The sequence below is a fragment of the Lathyrus oleraceus genome, chromosome 7, assembly GCF_024323335.1.
Source record: "Lathyrus oleraceus cultivar Zhongwan6 chromosome 7, CAAS_Psat_ZW6_1.0, whole genome shotgun sequence".
NCBI lineage: Eukaryota > Viridiplantae > Streptophyta > Magnoliopsida > Fabales > Fabaceae > Lathyrus > Lathyrus oleraceus.
This window is the reverse complement of record NC_066585.1, coordinates 508,640,603-508,663,875: the sequence shown is the minus strand read 5'-3', so window position 1 is coordinate 508,663,875 and position 23,273 is coordinate 508,640,603. Positions and strand designations below refer to the sequence as shown.

Genomic DNA, 23,273 nt, shown 5'->3' with positions numbered 1-23,273 from the left:
TCATTGTTCTTAGATCATAAGAGAAAGACACTAAATTTTTATTTTAAATTTTAATATCTTAAAATATGAATTATATTCTTCAATATTTATATAATTTATTTATAATCAATATAAATTGCTATTTCCATTTTAAATTATATGTTACTCCTATTTTGTAAAATATTTTGTTTTATATTTTAAGTTGTTTTGCAATATAAATTAAATATTAATAAGTTTTTCTTATCATACTATCTACTATTTATATTATTCTTTTATTTCATCATCTTTTCATATCATTAATAAATGATATATAATTTATTTATTTATAAAATTAATTATAATCTAAATTTGTGTGAAATATCATAAAGAAATTATTATTTAGGACGAAGAAAGTATCTCATTTAAGTTATGCACGATTTTTAAAAAATAATTGATAGTATTTATTTTATTATTAAAATAAATCTGATTTATTATAATGTTTTATTTTTAAAAAATATATTGTTCTTTTTTCATTTTATTAAATTTTACCTCTATTCTTTAATTTTTAAAAATATTATATATTAATATATTCAAATTAATATTCAATTATTTTGTGTTTTATTTTATAATATATTTATGTTTTATTAATTTTTTATATATTAAATATTTAAGTATTATTTTATATAACTTAGACATGTATTAATATATTATATTATTTATAAAAAGTAATATAATATTTAAAAATATATTATATTTAAAATAATATAATTTTTCAATTGTATATTAATTTTTAAAAATATTATGAAGTAATATAATTTTTCAAATAAAACTTCATAAATAATAATTTCTTTATGATATTTCACACAAATTTAGATTATAATTAATTTTATAAATAAATAAATTATATATCATTTATTAATGATATGAAAAGATGATGAAATAAAAGAATAATATAAATAGTAGATAGTATGATAAGAAAAACTTATTAATATTTAATTTATATTGCAAAACAACTTAAAATATAAAACAAAATATTTGACAAAATAGGAGTAACATATAATTTAAAATGGAAATAGCAATTTATATTGATTATAAATAAATTATATAAATATTGAAGAATATAATTCATATATTTAAAATATTAAAATTTAAAATAAAAATTTAGTGTCTTTCTCTTATGATCTAAGAACAATGGCTCATTAAATATATGATGAAAAAAATTAACATGATGGGTCTGTGGTGTAATGGTAACCTCTTTCAATATTGATCCAAAGGTTGTGTGCTCCCCCGACACATTCTCCCCCAAAACATTGTTATTTTGGAAAATTTTTTAAAAAGTTGGTTATTTTCGTATTTTTACTGAAAAACATGATTATTTTTAAAAAAAAAATCGAAAAAATAGTGTAAATGATTTGAGAGATAATTTAATATTAATTTGAAAACATTTGTTCAATTGGAAATTGGGAATAAAATAGAGGAAAAGAAGAAATTGTAAGAAAGTTGGTTAGACATAAAAAAAACTCTAAATTAAACCGGTAGCAACGGAATAAAAAGGGACAGAAACGTCATTTTTCAAAGTCATTAATCTTATATTATTATAGATATTAACTCAAGAAATCACATTAATTTTCAAAATATAAGGTGGTGACTAATTGACTTGTTATTTGACTTATTATTTTGTTATTACCATCATCATATCATTCACTAATAATCTCAGCCATGCCCATGCTTTCTTCACGACACTTCATTCATACTACCCTTACGTCGTCGTTTCACTCTCCTCTTTCCCTAAAACGCTGCTTTCTCCTCCGTTTCTCTTCCAACAACATTTCACCACCCATGGCTGAAACAAAAACCGACAGTGCAAAGTCATCGCCACCTGAATCACAGCCACGAGGTGGAGACATTGATGCAAGTGTAAGCCCTATTTTGATATTTGAAATTTTAAGCATAGTATAATGTAATTTAGTTCTTAATTTAATTAAGAATACCGTTTTTGGACCTGAAGCTCGTTAGTTTAAGATTCTTTCGTGATTTGGTGGTTTAGGTTTTAGGTTTTAGGTTTTCGACATTGATGCAAGATGTTGCAATGGGTGGGAGGAACACAGTGAAAAGCTACGGTTGTTTTTCTTTTTGTTCATTTTCTTAGAAATTTGAATTTTCTTAGAGATATTTGACTTTAAAATGTATTTTAGAATCGCAACATGTTGTAACCAAAGACCTTTTTTTTTGCTATCCCTTCATTTATACATAGATGTTAATTACACTTATACTAGTGAAATCATGTTGGTTGATACTTGAAGGACTTATTCTTCTTAATTTGTTTGTTGTTTTCTCATGCATTGCAATGAAATGGTTATTTCCACATGACAGAAGCAATATTTTGAACAAAGGAGATGTAAATAACAAAATGTTTATGATGTGGTTAGATAACCATGCTGAAACCTTAGACAGATGGGAAAATCCATGAAGAACATTAGTTTCGGAACATTCTTAATTAGATATACTTACCGTTGACAATTGCATGTTCTTCATGGATTTGTCCATCTATGCTTATGCTTAAGTTTTCAGAGTGATTATCTAACACCATCATCTGAACATTTTGTTGTTAACGCCTCCTTTGTTCAAAATATTGCTTGTGGTGGAAATAACGATTTCATTGCAATGCATGAGAAAACAACCAACAAATCTAAGAAGAATAAGTCCTTCAAGTCTCAACCAATATGATTCCACTTGACATCTATGTATGTTACCTCTTCTATACAGACATCCTCGACTGAAATTTTCCATCTCGAATCAAGTGACGACATGCACCCTATATATAATATGATTGGATAGCAAAAGAAAAACAAGCATCATGTCAAGTCTTTGGTTACAACATGTTGCAATTCTGAAATACATTACAAGCCAAATATCTCTTCTACTGATAGCAAACCATGAAAATCACATTCACAATTTGTGCTAAAAATTGACATTTACTATAGAACACACTTAATCATTCAAATAATATTCACCTTCTGTTTTTTCTTTCTTTCTAATTTTGCAGTATATAACACTAGGATTGAAAGCATGTTAAAGTAAGCAAGAAATATAATTCAAATTTTTGAGAAAAGGAACAAAAAGAAACTCACAGCTTTTCGCTTAGTTCCTCCCACCCATTGCTACATCGTGGGCTTTTAAAACCTAAACCAGCAAATAACAATAGAATCTTAAAAACATACGAGTGTCATAGGACAGTCTAAACACGGTATTCTTAATTAAATTACGGTATTTAGTAATGTTGAGGATTTCTTTTTAAATTCTTATGCAACACATTTTAATGTTTGATTGGATTAGACTATGTGGTTGCTTGATGGTATGTTTGAAATTTTACTCAAATGCATAGTATTAACTTGCAAATGCTACTGTGATGTGCCACTATTAACTACTACATAATGATTGAGGCTTTGTCGACATTTACTATGTGAATTTTTTATATTATTACTATCATTTATTTTTGATACAATATGTGTTTCCGTTTTATGAAAATTGTTCATGTGGATTATGATAATTATATTATTTGCAACAATATATGTTTCTGTTTGGGGTGATGAGGTGACTCCAGGGTCCGGTTGGTTGTGATGGATGTAAGGTAAAGAGAGATGTGAAATGTAGAAAACTGAGATGGTTGAACTGAAATTGAAGAATCACATATGGAATTAGATACATTATCAAGTATCCAACCATTCTTAGGGTAAATTTGTAATTCTTATTGGATCACAGTAAGCGAATCGCTTTCTAAATCTTTCGAAACTACCAAAGCAGCTCTACCGAAAATCGAGCTTTTGATGGATTAATAGAATTGAGAATCCAAGATTGAACCAAATTTCTATATATCTAAGTTGAGTTGCATACATAGCTAGACATTTATTGTAGGAGCCTTAGCTTTGTTAATCATGTAACTAACTCTGTGTAACAGTTACTATCTTCAAATTATGATTAATAGCTACTAACTGAAATTCACCTAACTATCAACTTGATATGTATCGGAAAAACAATTTACAAATATTTGTTAAGTTTGTGCGTTTTGGTGTTAACTTTTTGCATATAAGTTATAATGCGAGTCTTCTTTTTCCTTAATATGGTTATGAACTGCAGGATTCAATAATATTTATATTAGGCTTCCTGCTAACAATAACTGTTTACATTTTTCTTACTTCAGGTTATACCTGATAATCCATTATCAGATTTTATGGCGGACACTAATCCTGTACCGTGGCATAAAAAGAAAAAGAAGAATGCACTCCTTGAGTTTATATCTAGTTGTGATCAGCCGAAAGAACAAAGTAAATTCAAGAGGAGAATTTGCATCGATTTAGAAATGAGACAGTACAATAAGAATAACTTTAGTGAATCTAGTTTTTGTTCCAGTTTTGATGATAATAATGGTAGTAATATATCACCAACAAAGACATTGTCAGCTGATAGACGATATAATAAAAGGCAAAGAAAATTTAACTGTGACATCTGTTTTTGTGGTAAGAGAAATTCTACTTCGACAGGAGCTACACCGCTAGAAAAGAACGAGGAAAACAGCATTGGATTTGAGATGCAGGAGGAAGGAACAGATGAAGGGATACTGAGGCCAGGGATGGTTCTCCTAAAACATCACTTAACACATCATGAACAGGTACTTGACCTTTCTCTGATCTTTCAGAATGCAAAAGTTGAATATTTTCAATTTTAGGGCTATTTTGTAAGAATAGTTTCAAGAACTAAATTGACAGCGCCCTACAATATCAGAAACTAAATTGATGATTACCTCAATTTTCTTTCCTTTCTATTCTTGGAATTTCTTTCGCTTGTTGTAATGAAATGCATTTATATGTTTGGTCTTCCCTCATGTTCATGAATGATGCACCATAAATTCTCTACAAATGTATTGGAATACTTTTTTACTTCATATGTGGCGGATTTAATTCTTTTACCACATTTTCTTGAATAACTTTAGGTAGAAATAGTGAAAAAATGTCGCGATCTCGGTCTCGGTCCTGGAGGATTCTATCAACCAGGCTATGCAGATGGAGCCAAACTTAGATTGATGATGATGTGTCTTGGTATGGACTGGGATCCTCAAACAAGAAAATATGGATATAAAAGGGCAATTGATGGTAGCAAGCCACCAAGTATTCCTCATTACTTTAGTAAGTTGGTTACAAGAGCTATACAAGAAGCACATCAGCTATATAATCGGGAATGGCGAAAAAACTATGTAGAGGATATACTACCTTCAATGACTCCTGATATATGCATTGTCAATTTTTATTCAACTAGTGGAAGGCTTGGTCTTCATCAGGTTAGCTACACTACTTTGTTGCTAGCCATTTACATTTTTTGTTTCCATTTTAAAACTGCTTGATGCAGGATCGCGATGAAAGGGAAGAAAGTCTTCAAAAAGGGTTGCCAGTTGTATCCTTCTCTATTGGTGATTCAGCAGAATTTCTTTATGGAGATCTAAGGGATGTTGAGAAGGCAGAGAATGTACTTCTAGAATCAGGAGATGTTCTTATATTTGGTGGTGATTCTCGACATGTCTACCATGGCGTCTCGTCTATAATATCAAATTCAGCACCAGAAGAATTGGTTCAAGATACCGGCCTTTGTCCCGGTCGCCTCAATCTTACATTTAGACAGTATTGACATCTCCTCTTATGCAGGTCAGTTCGGGTGACCTAGTACTATAGTTCAGTTCGGTTCGGTTTCTGACTGAACTCATCTCCATCTGTTTTCTTTTACATCAGCATTAAATTCTCATTTGACTTACTAACTGACCCCACCCCTTGTACAATCTACATAGAAAGTTAGTTGATTTTAGTATAAAGTTGTTGAGCTATATTTAATTTAGAATGACAAATTTGGTTAGTTGCATGTATCTGTCCCTGGTGTCCATAACTGTTCCCTATCAATTTAGTAAATTGAATTTTAGTTGGTTGAGCTTGGTTCCTTAACTAACAAGTTTTCAATGCATCACTTTTGGGATGCTTCCACCTTACAATCCGATTTTGTAGGAATAGGTTAGGTCCAACCTACACATTTTAAGATTGTATCAAAGTCTATCCTAGATAATTTGTTGGACTTCCTGCATCGTCCACGTTTCAGCCTCATTGAGGCTCGAGCTGTGAGAGTGTGTTGGAATTTCTGCCTTCATTACGATCTGTCTCTAGTCGCCTAAATTGCGGCATTTGACTTGCTTTCATTGCAGCCTCTAACACTTTATATTTATAAGTAGGGACAATCATTGCGGCATTTGACTTGCTTTCATTGCAGCCTCTAACACTTTATATTTATAAGTAGGGACAATCATCACCTTATAATTCAGTTTTTTAGGAATGAGTTAAACTCAACTTACAAATTCTAACAATTTGGAACGAGGAAGAACAATAAATATAAATATAGGGAGAGGAAAGCAATAGGAGAATTGTTAAAAATAGAAAGTAAAGTAGCATGGAATAATATATCATATATCTTTATCACAAATGCAACATTCAAATTGAGAAAAAAAAAATTCATTGTGCAATACAATTATAGACCAAATTCAGATAGAAGCCGAGGAAACTCGCAAAAGTGGAGCCCTCGTTGCCCTTCCTTTATTCTCATTAGTTAACTCCACAGCTAGTGCTGGTAATACTGCAATAGAAAGAAGTGCCATGCTATCTGCTTCTTCCTCTCATCCACACTATTTTTAGAAACTGATGCTGCAATACGACAAAAACACGAACAAATTAATAAATTTAATTGATTATAGATGTGTTTTCAGGTTCGAATCCAATACCTCCTACTCAAAACTTTTTCTAACAGTAGAGATTCAAAGAGTGAGTTGTAAAACTTACGCATTACAGTTGGTAGAGGGGCTAATCGCGAAAGGAAGTCTAACACCACATTTGCCCGGGAGAGCAGCAACATTGCCGGACTTCAAACCAGGAACGGAACCAGCACCACTTTTCAAGCAGTTGCAAACAGCCTTACGGTCGGCGATAGTTTGGGCCGACCCATTAAGTCTCCTCACTCCAGCACAGCATTGCAGTGAAGGAGCAGGAGCACCCTTAAGATAAGCAAAGCATGGAGCAATGGCACCAGTTACTGCTCCGCACGAGATTGCAGCCTCTGCCATGGGTGCACTAACAACCACCATGCAGATCAAAGCAACTACACAAGAAACTCTCAAGCTTGCCATTGCTTCTCTAGGGAATGGATTGAAATTTGCTTTTGCTTTTGCTTGGTGAGTGAGTATAAGTGATTCAAGGTGTGGGTTTATATAGAACATAAGAGTGGTGGTCTTTGGTACTGTGTTTGGTTTCAAATCAAATCTTAAATATTAAATCCAAATATATTTTAGTAGTTAGTTATTGGACAACTATAATTATTAACAAATTTCTCTCTAGAATAACCTATAAATGTAATAGCCAAATTAATCCTTAGTAAGCTGACACAATATATAACATGTTCATTAAATGTGTGAAGTCACAATTAGCACAAAACAAAATGGTGTCGGTTCCACTATTTATATAAATGTTTAAATTCTGTCGGTAACAATTTAATTTGTCTATAAATTTCTATTCAACTAAAAGTGTTACCCCCATTCACCTAATTATCTCATATTAGGTGATCTATTTGAGATTTTAATATTTTTTATATTTTTTAAAATAATGATTAATTATATTATTTACAAAAATATATATTATTAATAATAGATAGTGAAATATAATGAACAAAAATAAATTAGTGAAAAAAATATAATAAATACTAAAGTCAAATTTTAAAGAAAAAATTATTTAAGATAAAATAAAAATATTAAAGAGTACGGATGAGATAGAGAAAGTAATAAAAATAAATATTAAATAAAATATTTATTAACTAATAATTAATATTTATTTTAGTTTCAAATATAAATAAAAACAAAAAATCATGTTTTTGTCTAAAATAAAAGTAAATATTTAACATCTTTTATCATATTTAATGCTTTGGTTTTCAGAATATCTTTTTATTTTGTTTCTTTTTATAACTCTTTTATCCTTATGGAACAAGCTTCATGAAGGGATAATTGAAAAAATAAAATTGGTTTTTCAAGATTTTTAGAAAAAGTTAATTTGAACTATTTTTCTTCAAATGTGAAGTGTTTATTTAGATTAGATATAAGATTGATTATAATATGAACCAATTCAAAAATAATTTTATATAAACTTGGGAGTAAGAATAAAGATAAATGCTATGTAAATATAAATATAAATATTACACTATATTAAGTAATTTTTAATTATAGTATCATATTTTGATTAAATATTCTATTATCTATAAAAAATTAATTCAACGTCTATAACTTGATACATATTACAAGTTTAAAATATTATATAGTATTTGTTGTTCACTTTAACTATTTTTTAATAATATCTTAAAATATAAATATTATTTTAAAATAAAACTTGTGTCATGTAAAAGACAAAATATTATTTATAACTTTTATAAATACTGTGAAGGTAAATAGAATTGTTGTAAGGTAGTTCAAGTGATATGTATTTGTGGAGATTGATGGATGGAAGATGTATTTCATTTCTTTGTACTTTTCATATTGTAACTAACTTAAATAAGTTGTTGAATATTTATAAGGGTAATGTTAACTTCTGCCCCAAGAGCACATGTTAACTATTCATAAATAGAAAATTTATATTAAAAAAAGTAATAAAAATATTAATTATAAAATTTTGATAATGACCATACACAAGTTCCAAGAAAACATTTCTACAATTAGTTCTTAACATGTGCCCCTAGGACACAAGATAGCATTACCCTATTTATAATTATAATTCAACAACTTTAAACAAAATATATTGTTCAAAGTTAATTATTTAGTTAAATTAAATGTTTGAAAAATCTCATATTTAACAACTTTCCTCAAATTTACTATTAAGTCTCTTATTTAAAAATATATTTTCTTATGCTATCATCAACTTTTATATATAGTGCTCCAATAAAGAAGGAAGTCATGCGGATTTTTCTTATTTTTTTTAAAATAAAAAAATCGATCATTTGGCGCCTAATGTAAATTATATCATCTTCAACTAAAATTAATATTTTTTTATTTTTTTAAATCTTTTTTAATCAATTTAATTCGAGCTATCGAAACATATTGGAATTTTTTTACTCAAATATCCCATACTTTCAAAAAAAATTCTAAAATAATTCACTTTTCAAATAATTTCCCAAACTACTACAGTTTCAAAAAAAAAATCTTAAGGCATAGGTGCCAGATCAATTGGCGTCTACCCTTAATTTTTAAGAGGGGGCACCAATTAAATTGGCTATAGCACACGGTGCTGACAATCCAAATGGCGCCCATATGAATATACTGAGAGGAGGCGCCAATTGGTCTGACGCCTCCATGTATTGTGTAATTTTTTTTTTGTATAAATAGATGTGTTGGGTGATTCGTTTTTCCACATCTCTTTTTATCATAATGCAAACATGTTTCGTCTTCGTCGCCGCTATGGAAAAGTGATTTATTCGAGACACAAGCCTTTGATGGAGATGATATTTTGGAACATATATCGTTTCGAGCAACTAAATAGGGAGTTGGTTCGTTGGTTAGATGAAAACATACCAAAAAAGGAAAAAATTAGAAGTATTGAGAGACTCGATTGCGTACGTAGTTGGGTGCGAGTAAAAAATGATAAGGATGATATGGAAGTGATATTTGGACCAGATGACATCAGTTTGATTGTTGTAATCAGTTAGAAATGTTGTTTTGGTTAAGTATTTTCATCTATTTTGATATTTGTTGTTTGTGTTATTTATTTAGACCTGTTCGATTTTAAGTGTGCTTAAGTTGGAATGATGTTTGTTGTTAACGTTGTTGTAACAAAAAGTTATTAATATATCAAAATCAAAGGTTACAAAAATTGGAGGTACTAAATTATGATGCAGAAATTGATCATAGATTGAGACATTTTTTCTTATTGTGTCTGGGTTGACGATATATACTACATAATCTTATCATTTTATAAGCTATATCCATTTTTGTTCTAATACGCATGTTGTTTGGCCGTCCTTTTTTCTTTCTTCGCATCTCATCGTTGTGTTGCAAACTATATCCCCTTCATACGGAGGCCAATATTCCTCCATTGCTAGCACTGAGAAGCTTTCGTTATAGACATTCATGACGATAATGACCTTGTAAACATCATATAGATGGTTGTAAGCGTCCCGACGAGTATGTGTGCATGTTGCAATGACATGGGAGCAAGGAATACGGAAGACCTGGAACTTTCCACAGTCGCACCAACTTCTGTTTAGTCTGAAAACATAGGATAAATTTGACCTCCCTTTATTGTGGTCCATTGTTTCCTGTACACTGAAATTTTTTCTATGACGATCAAAGATTGTAACCGCATGTGTGTTAGCTTTGATAGTTTCCTCTTTCATCATTTTCATACAACATTCACTGAATAATTGACCTGACATTAACACTGCACTCCATCTTTCACCTCTGATTGTGAAGGTAGATGCCAACCTAAAATAGGTTGCTCTGACCAATGTGGTTATTGGTAGATTTATAATGCCTTTGAATACGTCGTTCATGCATTCCACAAGGTTTTGTTGTCATGTGGCCCCATCGACAACCTCTGTCAAATGCATTTGTCCATTGCTCTAATGGTATGTTATCCACCCACATTCCTGCATTTGCATTAGACAATCTAATTTCCTCACGGTAAAGTTGAAATGACGGCTGAGTTAGAGCATACCCTGCATTCACCACTTTTTTTGCGAAGGTTCTTGTCTTTGATTGCACGCATGAAGTTTTCTGCGATATGTATAATGCAATAGACATGGGTAGAAGGAGGATTATGCCATCCATTATCATGGTTATTGTAAGCACTCTCAATGGCAGCATGTCTATCTGAAATCAAACAGAGATTGGCTTGTGGAGCGACATGTGTTCTGAGATGACTAAGGAAGAAACCCCAACCACCAGCGGTTTCACCTTCAACCAGAGCAAAGGAAATGGGAAAGACATTATTGTTTCCGTCTTGTGCAACAACCATAAGCAAAGTTCCTTTGTATTTGCCATATAACCATGCTCCATCAATTTGAATAATAGGTTTGCAGAATGCAAAACCTTTGATGTATGGTTGAAACACCCAAAAGAGGCGGTGAAAAATTCTATTTCCACCAACACAAGTTCCGTCTGGCGTAAATGCTGGCAATGTCTCCATAATTACAATAATTTCCGATGCGTATGTTTTAAGTGCCCATAAAAACCGTGACAATTCTTTGTATGAACCCTCTCAGTTGCCAAATACCTGCTCAACAGTCTTTGTCCTTGCAATCCACGCTTTCTTGTAAGAGGGAGTATAATTATATCTTGTGATGATATGAGATATTATTATACTCACTTTCACTAATGGGTCTTTGTTAACAGGCGGCAAAATGTCTTGACATATCAATTCAATGCTTAATTTTCGGTGATCTTGTACAACATTAGTGGCAATGCAACTGTGAGGTAGGTTTATAGAAGCTATCTGTAAAGACAAAGAGTCAGACAACATACGATCGCAAGTTTCGATGATGACAAAAGACCATCATGCACGTCTACAAACAAATGCAACACATTACCCATCATCACAAAACACAGATTTATGCAGATTTGAAGGCCTTGAGTCGACCATAGGGGTCAGCTCAAAGCTCACGGGTCAGCGCAAAACTCAACTAAACTGGAGATTGGTCAGCGCATGCTTCTTTGCGTCGACCATAAGGGTCGGCGCATAACTCACGGGTTAGCGCATAAATCCCTTGAGTCGACCAGAGGTCAGCGCATGGCACAATGATGCTATCCTGGGTCAGCGCATGGAACCATGGGTCGACCATAGGGGTCGGCGCATCTCTCACGGCTCAGCGCACGCCGATCTATGGTCGACCGCTCGTGCGTAAACTCAGTTTTCTAGTACTTTCCACTGTTTGAAAGTTTGTTATTTTTGGTTGGTTTGTCAGTTACTATATATAGAAGTCAAAACACTTCTATCAACCAACATTTGTCAATTTGAGTTCAAGTGTTCAAGGAAACAAGAAAGAGTGAAAAAGGTGTCCAAGACTCATCATCTTCATCTTTAACATTTCACAACACATCAACTGCACACAATTACTTTTGATGTGGTTCGTGATCGATTAAAGGTGATAAGGTTCGAAGCTGTGATCGAAGAATCCGGTTCGAGTTGAAGCTTGTGGTAGGTTCTTTCTTGAATAAAACCGTTAGGGTTTTGTCCTCCAATACGGGTTTGTGTTTGGGGGTTTTTGGACGAATCGCTTCATCAATATTCAGCCGAGCGAAGGTGATTGTGAAGAGGAAGTCTTCATCAGTCTAGTAGCGGATTCAGTGACATTGAAGTGAAGGATTCGGGTTCGACTCGTTGTGTTTGAGATCAGCCGGGCCGAGGGTTTGAAGAACGGAAGATTCTTCAACAAAGGGGCTGAAATCGGAGGTCTAGCAACAACGATCGAAGGTCTTGATTCATCTTGAATCAAGGAGCAAGGATAGGAAGCATCATTCAACACATTGGAAGTTCTGTTGTTTACATGCTTTGCAATCCTTGTATAAACGATTAAATTTCACAGGTGATATCTAATTAATCATCTCAATTCTATTTTTAGAATTGAGGGCAGACGTACCCCGAAGCGAGGACGGCGGGGGAACTGCCTCATCAAATCTCTGTCTTCTTTAATTTTCTGCATAAGTGCTTTTCAGCTTAAAAATTAAGTGATTTTAGTTTAAGCAATTTTACCAAACGTTGATATAGGTTGAGTAAGAGATTAAAACTGCTGTTTGAATACACAGTACAATAGTATATTGTACTAAGATAAATTTGAATTACTTACTCAACTCAAATATCTCTTGGAGTGTATGCACACCAAGTGTTTGTTAATTTGCATAAGCCAAAGTTGTCTTAAGTTTGTTTCCAGTTTAATTTGGTATTTTGGATAATTGGAACTAGGCTTGCTAGTTAGTGAAATATATCAATTGAGTGTGCAAATAGTGTAGTGATTTGGATTTCCTTTTATCTCTAATCCATTAGCTTAAACGCATATCCGATTTTCCAATAACGGTTTGTTTTAGACTAAAATTTTCCTCGGCCGCTTCCGCACTTAAAAGAAATTTTCAAAACCAATTTTCTTTCAAATTGGTAGCGCCGACTCAAGTTTTTAATTGGGATCTATTCAACCCCCCCTTCTAGATCCGTGCCATAGTCTAACACTATCTCCCAAGAATCACTTCTCTTCTTGTGAGACGCAGCCAACCGAAACTTGCAAAGGATGTTACGACATTCGATGACATACCTTTTCGAATCAATGCATTTAACGGTGAAATCAGCATAGTTATCCATTGAAAAAATTTGATAGCTCGCACATATTCTTCTTTAGTGCGGAACATGTCTCCCACTTTTAATAGCTCGAAATCATCAGATTCAGCTTTATTAGTTATCTGAGATTTTTGAGAGGTATATTTTGTTGGAGATTAATATATAAGTCAATAGAGTTGCAACCAGAATGTTCGTGACTAATAAACATATATTCAACATCTTCATCGTCTCGCACCCTTAGCGGGTAAAATTTACATTGATTGTTTTCGAAATAAATTGGATTCTGGTACGTGATTTGTGACACAAGACCAGATCCTAGGAAGGATTCTATTCGTTTTTCCAAATGCAAGAAATTTGAATTTCTCTTGATCGTAAATCAGATAGTATATGTGTTTCGAAAACTAAACCCGTATACATCACACTCATATGTCTCACCGTTGCAATGATCATTGATAATATATTTGGGTGCAAATGGCATAGTAATATAATGAAGTTGTGTTGGTTTGAGGATGAATTTGAATTTGTGTTGGTATGAGAATGAATTTGAATTTGTGTTGGTATGAGGAAAACTATAAATAGAATGTGACATGGCATGCATGCAAGAGCTAGCGACATTCCATTTGGCGCCTGCATGCATTTTTTGAACATGGGCGTCAATCCATATGGCGCCTTGTGTGTGCAGGACTCGAGATTTTGCGTTGCATGCAAATAGCCATCAGACTAGGGAAAAGACCATGCATGCAACCTACCATGACCTAACAAGCGTCAGTCCATATGGCGTTAGCATGTAACAAATACACGTGCACGCCAAACCAATTGGCGCTAGTCTGCATGCTCAATTTTCCATGAATATTTACAAAGTAACCAAACAAGAAATAAAGGGTCTCATTGTAAGGTAGCCCAAGAGAAAGCCTTGTGTGTGCAAAGTGACCTAAGCTAACAAGTGGATAATGGTCTTACAATCATGTCTGCCTAGAGTACTGCCATGATGCCATTCTTACAATAGGATTGTAAGTTACAGATGAAATCTAATGGTTAGAGCAAAGTGTCAAAAGATTAGGACAAGGTCTCTAAGCAAGGGTCCCAAATGAAATCTTCTAAGTCCAATGATTTATTACAGATGAAATGCATCTTTTTGATCTTATAACTTTATCATGTTTTTGTTGTTTTTGATTGTACGATAACAATAAGTAAAATGACAATGGTCATATATATACAATGATGATGATGATGAGTGCTTGAAAATAAACCAAAATGCAATAAAGTTGACAATAAGTAATTCACAAGATGATAAACAAGATCAATAATAACAAAGGTTAATAATGAATAGTTAGTGGTTAATCATATGACAAAGTACCCAATTAGGGATTATCTATCCATAGGTCAAAAGACTCAAAATATGGCGCATCAAGGGATAACTTATCATTGATGCAAAGTATTAAGGATGATCTTTGATCATCTAACAATAGATTTGAACCAAAGAAAGTTATATAACCCCAAGCCCATCTATCAATGATTTTATAAATGGAAGATTATATCACCCAAAATGATTACAAGTTAACAGTTGAATGATTAAATTATGTATTAGTTCAACATTGAAGCACAAGTGTTAGAGGGTTAGTGGTTAATGGAAGCAAACACAATCAAATGAACTAACAAGATGGACTCACAAATATAGTTTCAGCTATGCATCAAATGGTTTAAGTATGGTTAAATAGAGACAACCTATCAATACCTCAAAGTATCATGAATGACTCATTGATCGTTCATTGATAGATTTGAAGCATTGAAAGTTTTATCAACCCTAACAACCAAATCCATGACCAAACAGACTTCATCAACCATCCACATCAAAGACATGAAAAGGTCAACAAAAGTGTCAAAATAAAATAAATAAAGTGTGGAATAAAATACATGGTCAAAAAAAAATCAAGGTGTATTTACAAAGTTTTTGGATTAAGAATAAAATGAGTGGTGAAACAAATAAAAAGAAAATGAAAGAAAATAGGAAAAAATATGAAAATAAAATGAAAGTATGAAAAGAGAAAGAAATAAAATAATATGGGGGCGCTGGAGGTTGAACCCCTGACCTTTGGGTCATGGGGTCAACCCCCATCCACTAGGCCAACCACCCTTTGGTGATAGCTAAAAAATTTAAAAAATAAAATATTAAATCAACCGTTTAAAAAGAACATGCGCGCGAAGCAACCAATCAGAACATGACAACAACCATATTTGAATTCAAACTCGCTCGAAGCAACAAACAAACTACATTGTCTTCAACCTTGGAATCTCGAATTTCAAACTCAACAACTCGTGTTTTCTGAAGGAATCAACCATGGATTCTCCTTCCAAACACATCATCATTGAAATATCCACACTCATGAGCCATTGATTGGCTCTGAGTATGGAGTATTTCTCAAGCACTCAGAAAGGAACTTTAACCTAAAACTAAAATTAAATGCTGAAAATGGAGGAATCAAAGCTTAGACCACAAGGTTTATCATTAGAGAGGAAAAACGAGTAAGATGGTAAGTTATTTGAGGGAAAATAGAGTGTGCAATTACCTTATCGCAATCAGTTTCTGATGAAGGTTTCGACGAGTTTGAATAGCTCAAGGAAGGTGGTTGCAAGTGGTTTTGGTGTTTCATAAAGCTTGAAGGATGTTGGGTGAAGGTTTCTGGGTAGTTAAGTGAGGTTGAAATGGATTGAAACTCAGAACTCGAAACTCTATTTTAAGGGAGGAAAATTGGATTTGCAACATGGATTTCTTGGCTTGAAAAACTTGGATTTCTGATGGAACACCTTCCCCTATTTATAGGGAAGGTGTTGGAATGGTTTGGAGGGAGAAATGAGCTTTTTCCTTCAGAAAAGAGTGAGGCTCGAAATATGTCCAAAATGTGAAACTTAATGGACAAGGATGTCTTGTGATTGGCCTACAATTCCCTTCCACTCATCTTATTATACACCTTACATCAATTAGGTGAGACACAAGTGGTCCCAAAGCAAGCTGATGTGGTTTTTTCTTTTTGCCATTTTTGGAAAATTTTCTTTTTTACCTTAGCTCGGGTTATCCATATGTGACCTCTTTTCCATATCAATTGGCTTGAATTTTGTGTCTTATGATGTTTGTAATATGTTTGGACCAAATGGGATCAGAACAGAAGAGTTTGAAGACTTAATGCATCAATATGCAAAATTTTCCTAAGTATGACCTGATGTGTGCACCATAATAAGTCACCAACTTTGATCTTGGGCCAAATAAAATTGGCTCATGCATTTTGCATGAAACTTGTGCCAATTGTTCTTTGCCATGCCCTTAACAATTTGAAAAAAGAACTAGACCAAAAGGAGTTGTGGTGTGGAAATGACATTGAGGTAAAGTGGAGGTCATGGACATGTTTCTAGGTCTGGCTAGGCATTTTGACCAACTTGGCCATTGCAAAATTTGAGGTCCTTTCTCAATGAATCAGGTCTTGTACCTTGAAACAAAGTTAAAGAGAAATTCAATTAGGACATTTGGCTTAAAAAAGATCTTCAAAAAGGTTGAAAGGTGAAAATGTTATGGGGTTTGAACCAAATGGTAAGCCAAACTTGCCAAAACATGACCGACCAACATGCCCTAAAAATGCCATTTTGAGTTTACTTGGTTTCCAAGGCACACTAATGGATGTTTGAATCTCCAATGATCATATCTTTATGGAAAACAAGCCTTGGGGTCTTGTGGGAAGATTATAGGTCAAGTTCATGGAGAAAACCAATGCATTGAGGTTGATGATTCAAGGCCAAAACAAGAACATGTACCATGGATGAAATGAATGTTTATTTGGTGGATGATGGTTGAAAATGACTTGAATTGAATGTAAATGGAATGATTAATGATGATGTGATCAAATAAGGCAAAGATTAGAAACAGATGGGGATCAAATTAGGGTTTCTTGGACCTCAAGTTTCATCAAAGGCTATAGTCAAACAAATTAGGGTTTTGGGGTGCAAGAGGTGTCTTGAAGTGACTCACAAGGTTGGGGCATGAGCAAAGTTTGTAGATTAGGGCTCCTCAAAGGCAAGGCCAATGTACAAAGTGAATCATGACTTGTATAAACCATAGAGGATCAAGGAACTAGGGTTGAGGTCCTTGGGTGACCAGATGAATAAGAAAAGTCTTCAAATGAGGGTTCACCATCCAATTAGGGTTTTGGAGGTGAGTGAGATGACTTAAGTGATCCTCCAAGGTCTAAGGATGCTTGAGTATGAAGATTAAGGTTAAGGTGACTTGGACACACCTTAACATGACCAAAGGGCCTTGATGATTCTCAAATGAACACCATGCCTTGAGTTTGAGCTTGTTTACTATGAGCGTGGATACATATGAAATGATGTATGATGAATGTAATGCTAATGTATTAGGGTTAGGGATGGTGATATTATGGTAGGGTGAATTTGAGGGTATGACACATGTGTACCTATTTTGTTGGACTCATCTCCTTTTGTTTTTTCTGTTGCAAATTTGAAAGAGAATCCATATGCTCGTCACTCCCTCAATGGAGGCCATGTGGTCCAAAAATGAGAAGGGTGGTCCTCCATGAGTTGGCACGTGAGATTTTGTTTATGGATCTCTCTCTCTCTCTCTCTCTCTCTCTCTCTCTCTCTCTCTCTCTCTCTCTCTCTCTCTCTCTCTCTCTCTCAATTTCCACAACAATTATATATATATATATATATATATATATATATATATATATATATATATATATATATATATATATACACCAACATTACCCTTTTTAGTGTTATTTGAGTGGAAAATAAGTTTGAAACGAAACAATTTCAATAAACATCAAGCTTTTAAATAATCATAATAAAATCGAAATAAAAACATGACTAATTCTATTTAATATATATATATATATATATATATATATATATATATATATATATAAATATAATTAATTACCCTTTTGAGTGTTATTTGAGTGAAAAATAAGTTTGAAACGAAAAATTCCAATAAACATCAAGCTTTTTAAATAATCATAATAAAATCGAAATGAAAGCATGACTAATCCTATTTAATTATTTTGAACACATTGACAAAACAAAAAAAATAAAATGACTCAAAATGAATAAAAATCGAGCGCAACAACGTTCGAAAAATCAAAATGAATGCACAAAAATAATCAACACAAAATAAACTTCTTGGAAACATAGATGTTTTGATCAAAATTTAAAATTAAAAAAATGTCCGGTTAAAATGCTCAGACTGATCAAAATGCCACCGAAAAAGGATTCGAAATAGTAAAACGAGCATGTCGGGTTAAACTATGTGAGCCGTAGATTAATAAAATTAACGTCTGCAAGCTCGATTATGAAATTTTCCTTAGTTAATTTCACATACATTTGAAAATTGATTTAACCGATCTGTCTGTAGATCTAAAAATTTATTATGCGAGATGAAATGCATGTTATGTTATGCAGATGATGAAAATGTCATGATGTATATATCAATTTATTAAATAAAGGAAAAAATTGAGGTATGACAATCATAGTTCGAATGCATGTATAGTCTCGTTCATTTATGTAAAACATGATATATGCATTCACCTCACTTGGTTTAGATTTATGATTCTTAACTTATATTGACATGTTTTCACTAAACGAATAGTAAAGTCAAACTTTTGAATTAAGAAACTAATTCATGATCATGCTATTAATTTAAAGATAATCACAATATTAATCATGAATGAAGCTTTTGAAAGAATAAAACTTTTTTTTATCATGCCTTCTTTCTTGATTTTATCTTTATCATAAGCTTTGATCTATCTGCATTTTTGGTAAGTGGCACCAGAGCCTTATCTTCCTCGTTTCATTTCCTTGAACCCTTTTTATGCTTCTTTCTTGATTGTGTAGATTCAATGAAAATCAAGGATGCCATGCGCCGATTGAGGAAAGAGATTTTGGTGGTAGTTACTTTGGTTTGGATTCCGAGCACCCCTTGTGTTAGGGGAGCCTACATTACCATTACTTGATGCAAATACAAAAATAAGTTTTATAATTATCGTATCCATAGAGACCGGTAGTGTTCAAATACCACTCAACAATTTTTATGATTCTAAGTAAAGAAGGATTTTATATTTGTTTTGATGCGTGAAGATAAATAATCGAAAATAAAATGAATATTTTGGTGTTAGCAGCGAAAAAACTTGTTAGAGGTAAGTTTCATTATTACTTATTTATCACGCATAATCATATATTATTAATATGCTCCTCTACTTAACTATTAATATTATCACATATTACTCTCGTTAATACGCTCCTCTACTCAGCTAAAACAAAAACAAAATCGAAATTGAAAGAAAAAGAACCATGTAAAAATGTCAAAATAGTGTAATAGAAGAACAACATTGAAAGGAAAGATTTATAAAAACGTGTTATTCCTAAATAAATAAATAAATATGCAAATAAAAAAAATACTTGAGTTAAGAATAAGATCTTTAGAGCCATTTTACTTGCTTTAATGAACAAAAAGGAATAAGAGTTGAAGATAGAAAGAAATGGATTTGTTGTTTGCAGCGATGACAACGAAAAGATTTGTCAAAAATCTGAATTCCATTGGAGTTATAGGAGAGAAAATTTACCGAGAATGAGTTTACAATTTACAATGATGAGAGAGATAAGGTTTTCAGAAAAATTAGAATAGAGAGTAACTTATTTTACAATATTAAAGAAAGATGGATTTGCCTGTATATCAACGCTGCAAAGTTGAAAATTTGATATACTTACCGTTAACAATTGCATTAGATATCAGCCAACATAACCATACTACCTTCAATGACTCCTGATATATGCATTGTCAATTTTTATTCAACTAGTGGAAGGCTTGGTCTTCATCAGGTTAGCTACACTACTTTGTTGCTAGCCATTTACATTTTTTGTTTCCATTTTAAAACTGCTTGATGCAGGATCGCGATGAAAGGGAAGAAAGTCTTCAAAAAGGGTTGCCAGTTGTATCCTTCTCTATTGGTGATTCAGCAGAATTTCTTTATGGAGATCAAAGGGATGTTGAGAAGGCAGAGAATGTACTTCTAGAATCAGGAGATGTTCTTATATTTGGTGGCGATTCTCGACATGTCTACCATGGCGTCTCGTCTATAATATCAAATTCAGCACCAGAAGAATTGGTTCAAGATTTAGAGGTCAGTTCGGGTGACCTAGTACTATAGTTCAGTTCGGTTCGGTTTCTGACTGAACTCATCTCCATCTGTTTTCTTTTACATCAGCATTAAATTCTCATTTGACTTACTAACTGACCCCACCCCTTGTACAATCTACATAGAAAGTTAGTTGATTTTAGTATAAAGTTGTTGAGCTATATTTAATTTAGAATGACAAATTTGGTTAGTTGCATGTATCTGTCCCTGGTGTCCATAACTGTTCCCTATCAATTTAGTAAATTGAATTTTAGTTGGTTGAGCTTGGTTCCTTAACTAACAAGTTTTCAATGCATCACTTTTGGGATGCTTCCACCTTACAATCCGATTTTGTAGGAATAGGTTAGGTCCAACCTACACATTTTAAGATTGTATCAAAGTCTATCCTAGATAATTTGTTGGACTTCCTGCATCGTCCACGTTTCAGCCTCATTGAGGCTCGAGCTGTGAGAGTGTGTTGGAATTTCTGCCTTCATTACGATCTGTCTCTAGTCGCCTAAATTGCGGCATTTGACTTGCTTTCATTGCAGCCTCTAACACTTTATATTTATAAGTAGGGACAATCATTGCGGCATTTGACTTGCTTTCATTGCAGCCTCTAACACTTTATATTTATAAGTAGGGACAATCATCACCTTATAATTCAGTTTTTTAGGAATGAGTTAAACTCAACTTACAAATTCTAACAATTTGGAACGAGGAAGAACAATAAATATAAATATAGGGAGAGGAAAGCAATAGGAGAATTGTTAAAAATAGAAAGTAAAGTAGCATGGAATAATATATCATATATCTTTATCACAAATGCAACATTCAAATTGAGAAAAAAAAAATTCATTGTGCAATACAATTATAGACCAAATTCAGATAGAAGCCGAGGAAACTCGCAAAAGTGGAGCCCTCGTTGCCCTTCCTTTATTCTCATTAGTTAACTCCACAGCTAGTGCTGGTAATACTGCAATAGAAAGAAGTGCCATGCTATCTGCTTCTTCCTCTCATCCACACTATTTTTAGAAACTGATGCTGCAATACGACAAAAACACGAACAAATTAATAAATTTAATTGATTATAGATGTGTTTTCAGGTTCGAATCCAATACCTCCTACTCAAAACTTTTTCTAACAGTAGAGATTCAAAGAGTGAGTTGTAAAACTTACGCATTACAGTTGGTAGAGGGGCTAATCGCGAAAGGAAGTCTAACACCACATTTGCCCGGGAGAGCAGCAACATTGCCGGACTTCAAACCAGGAACGGAACCAGCACCACTTTTCAAGCAGTTGCAAACAGCCTTACGGTCGGCGATAGTTTGGGCCGACCCATTAAGTCTCCTCACTCCAGCACAGCATTGCAGTGAAGGAGCAGGAGCACCCTTAAGATAAGCAAAGCATGGAGCAATGGCACCAGTTACTGCTCCGCACGAGATTGCAGCCTCTGCCATGGGTGCACTAACAACCACCATGCAGATCAAAGCAACTACACAAGAAACTCTCAAGCTTGCCATTGCTTCTCTAGGGAATGGGTTGAAATTTGCTTTTGCTTTTGCTTGGTGAGTGAGTATAAGTGATTCAAGGTGTGGGTTTATATAGAACATAAGAGTGGTGGTCTTTCGTACTGTGTTTGGTTTCAAATCAAATCTTAAATATTAAATCCAAATATATTTTAGTAGTTAATTATTGGACAACTATAATTATTAACAAATTTCTCTCTAGAATAACCTATAAATGTAATAGCCAAATTAATCCTTAGTAAGCTGACACAATATATAACATGTTCATTAAATGTGTGAAGTCACAATTAGCACAAAACAAAATGGTGTCGGTTCCACTATTTATATAAATGTTTAAATTCTGTCGGTAACAATTTAATTTGTCTATAAATTTCTATTCAACTAAAAGTGCTACTCCCCCATTCACCTAATTATCTCATATTAGGTGATCTATTTGAGATTTTAATATTTTTTAATTTTTTTAAAGATAATGATGAATTATATTATTTACAAAAAAAAATAGTTTTAATAATAGGTAATGAACAAAAATAAGTTAGTGTAAAAAAATAATAAATACTAAATTGAAATTGTAAAGAAATAAATAATTTAAGATAAATAAAAATATTAAAGAGTAGATGGAGGGAGTAATAGAATTAATAATAAATACAATGTTTATATTAATTAATAATTAATATTTATTGTAGTCTCAAATATAAATAAAAACAATTTTTTTTAAAAAAATAAAAGTAATATTTAACATCTTTTATCACATTGAATGCTTTGATTTTCAGAATTTCTTTTTATAACTCTTTTATTTTTATGGAACAAACTTCATGAAGGGATAGTTGAAAAAATAAAATTGGTTTTTCAAAATTTTTAGGAAAAAGTTAATTTGAATTATTTTTCTTCAAATGTGAAATGTTTATTTAGATTAAATATATGATTGATTATAATAGGAACCAATTCGAATATAATTTTATATATGGGAGTAAGAATAACGATAAATATTATGTAATTTGATTAGATATTCTATTTTTTCCACGTCTCTTTTCATCATATTGCAAACATGTTTTGTTTTCATCGCCGCTATGGAAAAGTGATTTATTCGAGAGACAAGTCTCCGATTGAGATGATGTTTTGGAACATCTGTCGTTTCGAGCAATTAAAGAGGGAGTTGGTTCGTTAGTTAGATGAAAACATACAAGAAGAGGAAAAAAATAGAAATATTGAGAGACTCGATG

General features: G+C 32.6%; 4 protein-coding genes across 8 annotated transcripts; 2 read left to right on the top strand and 2 right to left on the bottom strand.

Moving 5' to 3' along the window:
* The first annotated feature begins 1,617 nt into the window (after window positions 1-1,617).
* Window positions 1,618-21,835, top strand: LOC127108119 (uncharacterized). 5 transcript variants are annotated; one of them, XM_051045540.1, is made up of 6 exons: window positions 1,620-1,875; window positions 2,020-2,078; window positions 4,160-4,627; window positions 4,949-5,293; window positions 5,362-5,654; window positions 6,755-7,343. In XM_051045540.1, the coding sequence occupies exons 3-5, from the start codon at window positions 4,190-4,192 to the stop codon at window positions 5,635-5,637; spliced, it is 1,059 nt and encodes a 352-aa protein (XP_050901497.1). In that variant the 5' UTR covers window positions 1,620-1,875; window positions 2,020-2,078; window positions 4,160-4,189; the 3' UTR covers window positions 5,638-5,654; window positions 6,755-7,343. The 5 variants fall into 5 exon arrangements, with proteins under 5 accessions (XP_050901496.1, XP_050901495.1, XP_050901497.1 ...); XM_051045539.1 differs by lacking the exons at window positions 2,020-2,078; window positions 6,755-7,343 and adding an exon at window positions 21,619-21,792 and having other exon boundaries at window positions 1,618-1,875; XM_051045538.1 differs by lacking the exon at window positions 2,020-2,078 and having other exon boundaries at window positions 1,618-1,875; window positions 6,743-7,343.
* On the bottom strand, window positions 6,438-7,261 carry LOC127108121 (non-specific lipid-transfer protein 1). Its single transcript, XM_051045541.1, has 2 exons — window positions 6,828-7,261; window positions 6,438-6,692 (listed from the first exon to the last, which is right to left on the bottom strand). Exons 1-2 carry the CDS (start codon window positions 7,259-7,261, stop codon window positions 6,680-6,682), a joined length of 447 nt encoding a protein of 148 aa, XP_050901498.1. The 3' UTR covers window positions 6,438-6,679.
* Window positions 20,119-20,807, top strand: LOC127108124 (uncharacterized). Its single transcript, XM_051045544.1, has 2 exons — window positions 20,119-20,228; window positions 20,297-20,807. The coding sequence occupies exons 1-2, from the start codon at window positions 20,166-20,168 to the stop codon at window positions 20,555-20,557; spliced, it is 324 nt and encodes a 107-aa protein (XP_050901501.1). The 5' UTR covers window positions 20,119-20,165; the 3' UTR covers window positions 20,558-20,807.
* LOC127108122 (non-specific lipid-transfer protein 1) lies at window positions 21,314-22,047 on the bottom strand. The gene is made up of 2 exons (XM_051045542.1): window positions 21,704-22,047; window positions 21,314-21,568 (listed from the first exon to the last, which is right to left on the bottom strand). Exons 1-2 carry the CDS (start codon window positions 22,045-22,047, stop codon window positions 21,556-21,558), a joined length of 357 nt encoding a protein of 118 aa, XP_050901499.1. The 3' UTR covers window positions 21,314-21,555.
* Window positions 22,048-23,273: the final 1,226 nt, after the last annotated feature.

Excerpts from the sequence above, each read along its gene's own strand:
- LOC127108119 (XM_051045537.1), top strand. The coding sequence starts at position 1,678 with ATGCCCATGCTTTCTTCACGACACTTCATTCATACTACCCTTACGTCG. Across the intron at positions 1,876-4,159 it reads GTGGAGACATTGATGCAAGT|GTTATACCTGATAATCCATT; the intron begins GTAAGCCCTATT and ends TTCTTACTTCAG. Across the intron at positions 5,294-5,361 it reads GAAGGCTTGGTCTTCATCAG|GATCGCGATGAAAGGGAAGA; the intron begins GTTAGCTACACT and ends TGCTTGATGCAG.
- LOC127108121 (XM_051045541.1), bottom strand. The coding sequence starts at position 7,261 with ATGTTCTATATAAACCCACACCTTGAATCACTTATACTCACTCACCAA.
- LOC127108124 (XM_051045544.1), top strand. The coding sequence starts at position 20,166 with ATGACTCCTGATATATGCATTGTCAATTTTTATTCAACTAGTGGAAGG. Across the intron at positions 20,229-20,296 it reads GAAGGCTTGGTCTTCATCAG|GATCGCGATGAAAGGGAAGA; the intron begins GTTAGCTACACT and ends TGCTTGATGCAG.
- LOC127108122 (XM_051045542.1), bottom strand. The coding sequence starts at position 22,047 with ATGGCAAGCTTGAGAGTTTCTTGTGTAGTTGCTTTGATCTGCATGGTG.